Source organism: Mangifera indica, chromosome 9, assembly GCF_011075055.1.
Source record: "Mangifera indica cultivar Alphonso chromosome 9, CATAS_Mindica_2.1, whole genome shotgun sequence".
In the NCBI taxonomy this organism is placed as follows: Eukaryota; Viridiplantae; Streptophyta; class Magnoliopsida; order Sapindales; family Anacardiaceae; genus Mangifera; species Mangifera indica.
Window position 1 is genome coordinate 14078889 of NC_058145.1, and position 9332 is coordinate 14088220.

General features: G+C 34.0%; 2 protein-coding genes across 6 annotated transcripts; one reads left to right on the forward strand and one right to left on the reverse strand.

Annotated features, from left to right (window-relative positions):
- Positions 1-268: 268 nt before the first annotated feature.
- Positions 269-7532, forward strand: LOC123225889. 5 transcript variants are annotated; one of them, XM_044650213.1, is made up of 9 exons: positions 270-424; positions 1047-2124; positions 2429-2547; positions 3000-3863; positions 3944-4256; positions 4670-4835; positions 5160-5265; positions 5361-5521; positions 6742-7532. In XM_044650213.1, the coding sequence occupies exons 2-8, from the start codon at positions 1294-1296 to the stop codon at positions 5476-5478; spliced, it is 2517 nt and encodes an 838-aa protein (XP_044506148.1). In that variant the 5' UTR covers positions 270-424; positions 1047-1293; the 3' UTR covers positions 5479-5521; positions 6742-7532. The 5 variants fall into 5 exon arrangements, with proteins under 5 accessions (XP_044506150.1, XP_044506148.1, XP_044506149.1 ...); XM_044650214.1 differs by having other exon boundaries at positions 6849-7532; XM_044650211.1 differs by lacking the exon at positions 6742-7532 and adding an exon at positions 6400-6719.
- On the reverse strand, positions 6353-6942 carry LOC123226300 (late histone H2B.L4-like). Its single transcript, XM_044650815.1, has 2 exons — positions 6775-6942; positions 6353-6592 (listed from the first exon to the last, which is right to left on the reverse strand). The coding sequence occupies exons 1-2, from the start codon at positions 6940-6942 to the stop codon at positions 6353-6355; spliced, it is 408 nt and encodes a 135-aa protein (XP_044506750.1).
- Positions 7533-9332: the final 1800 nt, after the last annotated feature.

The following is a 9332-nucleotide window of genomic DNA, read 5'->3' on the forward strand; positions in this document are numbered from 1 at the left end:
AATAATTTTTACTTTCTCTAAAATTAAAACTTTAAATTACCAAAGCGCCACACGTTCCATGACATTTGTTCAAAAACGCTGTCGTTTGGTACAGTCGAGGACTCGTGAGCCTCCTATCCCGTTCCCGTTGAATTTAAGATTTGTAAGTTTCTATAACCAGCTTTAAAGACAGGGACATTTGCCACCTGTCACTTTCTAATTGCTTAATTAGACACACAATACTTGTTTAGACGTTAGTATTACGGCAAGATTTATAGGCTGCGAGCCTGCGACTGTGAAACCAGATGACGTGTCTCCTCTCATTTGTTAAATATCTTCTCTTTCCTCTTGGTGTTTATTTTCTTCACAATTTTGCTTGTCTGCCACTTATCTTGACTTCCGTTTCACAGCAACGCTATGCTCATGGGTTTTCACTGTTAAAACGGTGCGTTTTGTTTCATTTTCCGTATGGGTGATGAATGCTTTACATATGGTCCGTGTCGATCCCGATTTGGAATTTGTTTGTGGCTATTTTTTTTTTTGTATTGATTTGACTATTCTGTGGCTTTATTTTTTTACGGTTGTTTGGCTGCAAAAAGAAGGTCGAGAAACTGTTGGAAAGTCATACAAATTTGAATCTATTGAGCTACAGTTGTTAAGAAAATCACAGGCGCAATTGGATCAGGGCTTGTAGTTGTGTTACCGTCTGCGAGTTGAGATTATTAATTATTTTATTAAAAAATGGAAGTACTCAGATTTTTACATATTGAATCGATTTATAAAATGTTTTAGGCTCAGGATCTTACTTGTTAATGGATTTTGCTGTTTAATATTTGATATATTATTTTTCATTATCATTATTATTATTTTTATTCATTTATTTGTTTTTGCAATTGAACTGAGCATTTGGAAATTAGATAGATTTTGTGGGTCGGTGATTTTGGAACTGCTATTAAGTAGAAGTTACCGTATATGACGTGGTTTAACATGGGGGAGATGACATGTAGTCTATTGATGCATCATAAAGTTTGAGGATGTGCTAATTAGTTTGTTGAATTTTCATGCAGATTTGAAGATTTAATGATGGGTCAATCTGATGATTTTATCTTATCGTCTTCATGTGTTCTGAAGACGGTGAAGATGACCGTGAAGGTGATGATAATGATGGTACAAATTGAGAGGATTGTTATTTTTCTGCGATGATCTGATCTTGAAAGGAGTTGTCTGCCTGGATAAATTGTAAACAAATGCACCCTTTAATGCATTTTAAGCAGATGGGTTGATAAGTTTTCATTGGGTGTAATTTTTTAAGTCATGGCTATAGCTGGTATACACAATGTTCCAGTGCTTGATTCCTCTTTCCTTAGGGAGTCACAGTCTCAAACATCAACGAGTAGAGGCGGTGAAGAGAGTAGAAGCACCCAGCCATCCTCACTCCTGCAAATGTGGCGGGAGCTCGAGGATGAACATGTGGTGAGTCATCCCCAGGAGAGGGTCAATGAAAGATTGCTAGAACAAGGGGGTGATAGGTTGACTGCTGACTTTGCAAGGACAGATATGTCTGAAAGCCTAGGCGGTGAACATGGTGGTGGATTGGGGGATGCAAGTGTGAGTGAAAATGAGTTTTCACAGTGGTCTCCAATTCGATTTGGGACACAAAATGGACATGAGGATCCTAGCAATCTTAATTATGATCGTACTTCTGGTTTGGGAGAAGTTGAAAGGGAAAGGGTAAGGCAAATTTTTCGGGAATGGATGAATACTGGTGCTAGGGAATGTACTAATATTTCTCATATGAGCCACAGTCCAAGGGCTGAATGGCTGGGTGAAACTGAGCAGGAGAGGGTGAGAATTATAAGAGAGTGGGTGCAACTGAATAGCCAACAGAGAGGTGCTTGTGCTGATATTAGAGAAGAACACACAACCGACATGGGTGGTCAGATTGAACAAGTCCTTGATGGATTGGTTGTTAACCAGAATGGCCAAACTGAGCATGTCCGGAACCGGAGGGGCATTCGTAGATTATGTGGCAGACAAGCTCTGCTTGACATGATTAAGAATGCTGAAATTGAAAGACAAAGAGAGCTTCATGGTTTGTTGGAGCATCGAGCTGTGTCAAATTTTGCTCATCGGGGCCGTATTCAGGTGTGAAGCTATAAAACAACCCAAAGTTTCAATTTCTTTGTATACTTTTTGTTGATAATTGTATGGCTACCCTTTGTTTTTTATATGTATATTTGTGGTTTCTTTATGTGGATTTTCCTGGATAACTTGCTCGCGCTCTTTATAATTATTATTTTTTTCAATCAATGATATTGTCACAGTTTATTCTCAAAAACTTGATTATATGACTACCATATTTATGCATGATCCTCTAATAGTAAATATTTGTAGTCAAATAGAACATTCTTTATATCTATATTTATCCCATTTATCAATTTATATGCAGTCCCTGCTTCGAGGTAGGTTCTTGCGAAATGACCAAATGGTTGAGGATGAGAGACCCAGGTCCACAGCAGCTAGGGAGTTAGGTTTATTGAGGCAAAAACATACGGTTTCTGGTCTAAGGTATGCCATTTATTATTCCGGACTTACTTTAATGGATATGTCTTTAATGTTACACGCACATTATTCTTCTTTGCATTTATCACCAAAGCACAGCCGCCTCTTTTGTGCAAGTTAGAAAAGAACTTGTGTGCTTGTATGCATGAAAAATTGAAAAAAAAATTTATTGTCCTCGTATGTTTGGAATATTCTATTTCTCTAAAATAGAAAATGTTTTCATTTTTCATTTATTCAATTAATTCCATATTTGTTCCTCTCTGCATAAATTTTTATTTTTGGTAGTTTAATTGCTTAGTGTGGTGTGTTATTGGATCATGACATTAGTTATGCCTTGATTATTGCATAGCAATATTAGATATATATATTTTTAATTCTGTGATTGCTTGAAATATTACTTAAAATAGTTTGTCATGGAGCTATTTATTGATGGTAACATATGTGTTTCTTCTTATCAGAGAAGGATTTATCTCCAGATTAAGCAGCTGCCATTCTGATATCTCATCTAATGCAGACATCAGTGGTAACAGAAATGAACATTCCCAGACAAATAATTCACAGGAAGTCATGGATGTTTTTCATGAACCATCTGAACTTAATAATGACGAAAATGCAAGCCACAGTTTATCAGATGGTAGAACTGATATTGGAGGTGATATTATTGGAAATATAAGTTTGCAAGAAAGTTCTGCTCGTGTAGAACAGTGGCAGGAACAGGTTTCTGAAAATGAGATTACAGAGTGGCAAAGGTCAGCTAATGCTGAAATCATTGAGAGGAGATGTAATTCTGGACAGGGCCTGAATGAAGACTGGCAGGGAAATACTGCAAATGAATTGTCTCAAGAGCCTCCACATAATGAGGATGCAGTGAATTTTCAGCTGCAAGAAACTGGTGAATTGTCTCATCAGCAAAGTAGTGAGGAAAGTGCAACTCATGGATCAACACATGCTGCAGATAATTTAGAAGGCAACTTGATTCAAGATGTAGTTGGGCAAGAACCTGCTGCTATTTTAGAGCATTGGCAGGAACAAGTTTTTGGAAATGAGGAAAGAGTCTTTGACTGGCATGGTACTAGTTTACAATCTGATGAATGGAGAGATGGTGATGGAGATGTTATTGAAAATCAGCAGGAAATTGCTGCTAACCTATGGACCCAAGATGGAGAACATGGTCATCTACAAGATGGTTTTCAAGAGGCTGTGCGGGATTGGTTAGAAAGGCCTGCTGAATCGGAAACTTATTCTGTTGGAAGGGTTGATACATTTTATCTACCTGATGATGATAATGTGTATAGTATGGAACTCAGGGAACTCCTAAGCAGGTAATATTTTATCAGGATGTGGTTTTTGCATTTGGTACATAAATAGAGAATTCTAATGGGAGGTTTTATCCTTTCTGTAGGAGGAGTGTGTCTAATCTTCTTCGTAGTGGTTTTCGTGAGAGTCTTGATCGACTGATACAATCATATGTGGACAGGCAAAGTCGTGCCCCAATTGACTGGGAGATGCATGGAACATCTACTGCTGCTGCAGCATCAGCAGAACAAGATCTAGAGCAGCAAAGTGGTGAACAGACTGAAGGCCAAGATGATGCAGTTGAGAGTCCTCCACTTGCTATACCTTCACCACCAATACCCCCTGTTCAGCCACTCTGGGGTCATGTGTCTCACCATGATAATTGGCCAGCACACGACATGCATCAGCGCTTTGGAATTGTGTGTCTGCTTTTCCTTTCACTTTCAGTTTAATTTTTTACTTGAAAACATATTAAATAAAGTAGAAAATTTATGTGATAGCAATTATATAGTGCACATTGTTTGTCAAATTTTAGTGTTGTCTTTTGTTGAAATATTTTGCTAAAGCTAAATATTAGCTGGTCTGGGCCATTTAAATGATGAATACAGCGATGACATAAAGTTGCACTTTGTTGCTGGCAATCTTTTTAATATTCAATTATTTTTATCTTGTCAAAATGTGTAGTGAAGCAGCTCTCTTGTTTTTCTTCTATTTTTTGAAACAAATGGTATATAACAAATTTTAATGGCTTTGTTTCTAATTTTGTCTCTTACCTGTCAATGCTTATCTGCATTTAGTTTGTGTACTGAGTCCTTATGCTGATTTGCTGCAGGAGTGGGAGATCATTAATGATTTAAGGATTGACATGGCTAGACTGCAGCAAAGGATGAATAACATGCAGAGGATGCTGGAGGCCTGCATGGATATGCAACTTGAGCTGCAGCGCTCAATAAGGCAAGAAGTATCTGCTGCCCTGAATCGTTCGGCTGGTTCACCAGGTTCATCTCTGAATTTGATGCGTTGGTTTTTCTTCTCTCATAATCATGCATGGACTTGAACCTTTCTCCTCACCCTACATTCCCCTCTCATAAAGAGAAGATATACCCAGTGATATGGCCATTGACACGTTGCAGTTAGTTTTTAGCTTTTCCACCTTATATATATATATATATGTATATATATATGTATATATATATAGTGAGAGTGGAAGGATTAAAATAGGTTTTTCTTGAAGGCTCTATCTAACCCCATGAGTATAGTCGTTGCTTTTTCTTCTTGTTTTATAAGTTGACAATTAATGTGCGTTTGCCTTTTGCTTGAAGGGATATGTGAAGACGATATGCTAGAAGATGGATCTAAATGGGATTATGTGAGGAAGGGAGTTTGCTGCATATGTTGTGATAGCAATATTGATTCTTTACTGTACAGGTACATTTTCAGTAAATTTGTCTGATAGATTTGTTGCGTGCAAGAGCCACATAACAATTGTCTATTTTTTCGTTTATCTGTAATTATTTAAACAGATGTGGACACATGTGCTCGTGTTCAAAATGTGCAAATGAGTTGGTCCAAAATGGAGGAAAGTGTCCAATGTGTCGGGCACCAGTAGTGGAGGTGATTCGTGCTTATTCTATCTTATGATATTAACAAGAATAAAGTAAAGGAGAGATGTTGGATTAACAAGGTAAAGAATCTTCATCAGTTTTTGCCCCTGGAGTCTTCCAGGTATTTTTTTTAATAATTTTTTTTTTTGGGTTCCTGCCTCGAGTTCAGTATAGTCATAATTGAGTGTATGATTATGAAGTTGATACATTATATTCAGATCCAAATAAATTATTGAGTGGAAATATATTTTGTTTACAAATCTTTTGAAAAATCTTTTTCTGATAATGTTGTTATCCATCATTTGTATTAAAATCAGGGTGTGTTTCGGATTAACTTTAATATGATAATTTTTTTTTTTTTAAATTTCCAGTAGGTTGTGTATAGTAATCTCAATTTTCAACTTTTTGGTGCTTGGTCTGATTTATGTTGGGTCTATCCTTCCAAGATTTAGGAATTTTTATTTTGATGCTTCGACTTGATGATAAAAACTTTAAGATTACACGGGGATAATTTTTTAGATATTTTGTAGGTAAGTTTGATAACATTTCTTATATTTTGAGAATACATTGAGACTGGCTGGAAAGTAAAGGAAATTGGAAATGAAATTATTTTCTGATTTAATAAAACTATATATATACATTTTATACATCAAATTTAGATGCACAGATGATATATCATTATGTGATTAAATGATTTTGAATTAGAAATAAAACAATACCCAAATATATGAGGATATATCATCTATGTATTCAAATTGTGTATAAAAAATATATGCACGTAACATTGCTTTTCTTAATTAGAGAGATGACTTGGGTGCAGTGCATGGAATGTTTATTACTAGAAAGTAGAATGCTAAAATCAACACAGAAATTACTAAAGCCTAATTAGGATCACTTAAAGATTTGGAAACTTAATGATCACTAGACATATGATTAGTTACCGCCTTGTTCCCTTCAGCAATGGCATGCTTCCCAAGATCACCTGGCAAAAGCAGCTTCACTGCTCCCTGAATCTCCCTGGACGACATTGTCGTCCGTTTATTATACTTAGAAAGCGTAGTGGCCTCGTTTGCAATCCTCTCAAACATGTCGGCCATATAATTGTTGATGAGAGTCATTGCCTTGGACGATATGGCCATACCTGGATGAACCTGCTTAAGAACCCTGAACACTTAAGTCTTGTACTCCTCACCACCACCGCCTTCACGACGCCGTTTTCGCCTTTTGCCCTTGGACTTCACATTGCTCGAATGATCTTTTTCTTCTGTTTTTGTTTTTGTTTTGGTTCTTCTGATTGCAGACAAGTAGAAGGCACTTCTACTGCAATTTGAACCGTCTTGTGCCTTTTTGCTTCTTCTCCTTCTTCAATAGAAATGGACTTTAAGGGTAGTTCTTCGATATCGGCAGTGTCTTCCTTTGCTCTCTTCTGGATGGAAACCTGAACGGTTTCTTGAACAACTTTCTTAGATACAACTACCTTGGCTGAACGCTTTGGAGGCATTTCTTCCCTCTGAAATCTTGCTGGTATATTTTCCTCTGGGCAATTATGTTATGAAGGCCGATAAGGATGATAACAATGATGTGGCATCCAGGGCAATTGAGTTGCTTCAGTCATATAACTGCGTTGGTTACGAGAGGACATGTATCTGACAGACGTCAAGAAACTGGTCGAATGCTCGTCAACGTGGTAAAAGTTAACAAGGACAGAGGTGGAGTTTCCAGGAAGGGCAGAGCAGAGCAGTTTCTTGAAAATGAAGAAAAACCCTCTTCTGATGCTTCACATCGTTGCTATGGGCCGAACAGCTTTTTCTTTTTCTTTTTTTCAGGTTGAATATAATTGTTGAAGAATATTGTTTGCGTTTCACCTATGGCTGTCCGGGCCGTGCTGGCCCTCCAAAAATAGCACGACCCTAATGCATAATCGATAATTTTGTGGGTCATGTCAGGATTCGTGGGTGGGGTTGATTGTGATGAGGGGATGCGAGAAAGGTCTACAAGTTGATCTGATATGAAATAAAAATTGAAAAAAAAAAGGAAACATTTTCTTCTCAACCGATGGGGAATATTGTTGTCCGATAACACTTTCCAACAGTTTTCAACGACTATTTGATTTTTAATTTTTTGTTTTTTTAAAACATTTTTATAGTTACCTCCCAAATTAACAGACACTTCACATTGTTCAACTTTCAACTTTGACAATCCTTTCATGAAGTTCTCAACTCTCTCAATCTATCAATCAACTCTCATTTCAAAAGATTACTTACTCTTTCTTTTTCAAAATTTAAATTATTTTGTTTTCATTTATTTTTAAATTTATTGTTTTAATTATTATATTTCTTTTCTTTAATTCATATCAAAATGAACCCCAATTTAAATGAATTTGTTTCTTTTGATTGTTTTGATAACGATAAAAACTAATATTTCGACATAGAAACATAGTAATAGGCGCCGCCCTTAAAAAAAAAGTTAAAATAAATGTTTGTGAGAGTATTTTAATCAAATAAAGTGTGCAAACTTGCACTTTTTATTTAACATGAGCATGTTTAAGGGGCACTTTGACAAATCCATAGATATATCGACGAACATTGTCAATAAAATTATGTAAACAAACCATATGTATAATTTTATGCACAAATAATGACATGTCATTATATGATTAAGTGTTAATTTATTTTTAATTTAAAGTTATTTAATTATATGATCACATAGGATTGTTTTTATAAAAAGTTATGTATAAGATATTATTCTAGTAAAAAAATACCACAACACTTAAAAAAGTAATAACGAATTGCATCCACTAGAGTCAAATTGATATATGAATTTTTTATAGTAATCCATCCAACTCGGTTATGGGAGAAATTTATAATTTCACATTTAGTCAACAAGTTATGCAATACTATATGACAAGTTTGTTGTTATCATTGATCAATTTTTTTTTAATTATTGATGGTGATATATTGAAATGGTTTATACATAATAATGTTAAATTGATATCTAAAAGAGTTTCCAAGAGTCCATTAAAATCTGATATATTTAATAATTATGAATTAATGAAAATAAAAATTACATATAAACATAGTCAATTATAGCTAACATTTTAATGAAATCAAATAAATAAAAATATTTTTCTAGTATATTTAGTAATGTTAAATCAAACAATAAAATTATTGAGTTAATGATAAAACAAAAATTTACCTTTTGATGATAAATTATTTTATATAAGATGTGTATATCATATATTGAATTTAATTACTAAATGATATAAGTTTAGTATACGCAAAATTAGGAATAACTAGATATACAATTACTTATAACTTATCATCTTTTGCACATCTACTAGCATATTGTGTAATATATAAACAAGTGAGATTAAGAAAAAAGTAAAAAGCGGATGTTAAAACTCGTTAAAATTCAATCTATTTAATGTTAAAATCTTCTAAATGTTATGAAATTATAATAACTCAATGTTTTAATGTATAATCAAAAAATATAAAAATCCTATATTTTTTTTATTGAACATAACTTTGAAATTGGTTTTATTTTATTAAGTATGTTAGAATCATTCAAAAATTTATTGATCAATGTTAAAAAATTTATTATTCTACTATTTGCTTCGTTTTATATTATTATAATTGATATTAGTTTTATTCTTAAAGAATATAAATTTAATCAAGTTTTTGGACCTATTTCAAGACAAGTAAAAGAAAAATTAAAAAATATATACCTTTATTATTTGTCGGATATTCTGAACTATATTTTAAGTTAAATTATTAAGAATAAAAAATTTGTTAAAAGTGGAAAATCGAGCAAAACCTTTATTATTGATAATAGAAAATGTTAAATAATTTTTACTTAAAATGTATTCTATTTATGAAGTATAAAAACATTTCA

What these genes read in the sequence shown, in the direction of transcription:
- LOC123225889 (XM_044650213.1), top strand. Translation starts at nt 1,294, where the DNA reads ATGGCTATAGCTGGTATACACAATGTTCCAGTGCTTGATTCCTCTTTC. An exon ending in CTCATCGGGGCCGTATTCAG is followed by an intron (nt 2,125 to 2,428) that starts GTGTGAAGCTAT and finishes ATTTATATGCAG; the next exon opens with TCCCTGCTTCGAGGTAGGTT. An exon ending in TCGTTCGGCTGGTTCACCAG is followed by an intron (nt 4,836 to 5,159) that starts GTTCATCTCTGA and finishes TTTTGCTTGAAG; the next exon opens with GGATATGTGAAGACGATATG.
- LOC123226300 (XM_044650815.1), bottom strand. Translation starts at nt 6,942, where the DNA reads ATGCCTCCAAAGCGTTCAGCCAAGGTAGTTGTATCTAAGAAAGTTGTT. An exon ending in AAGCAAAAAGGCACAAGACG is followed by an intron (nt 6,593 to 6,774) that starts GTTCAAATTGCA and finishes GTTCTTAAGCAG; the next exon opens with GTTCATCCAGGTATGGCCAT.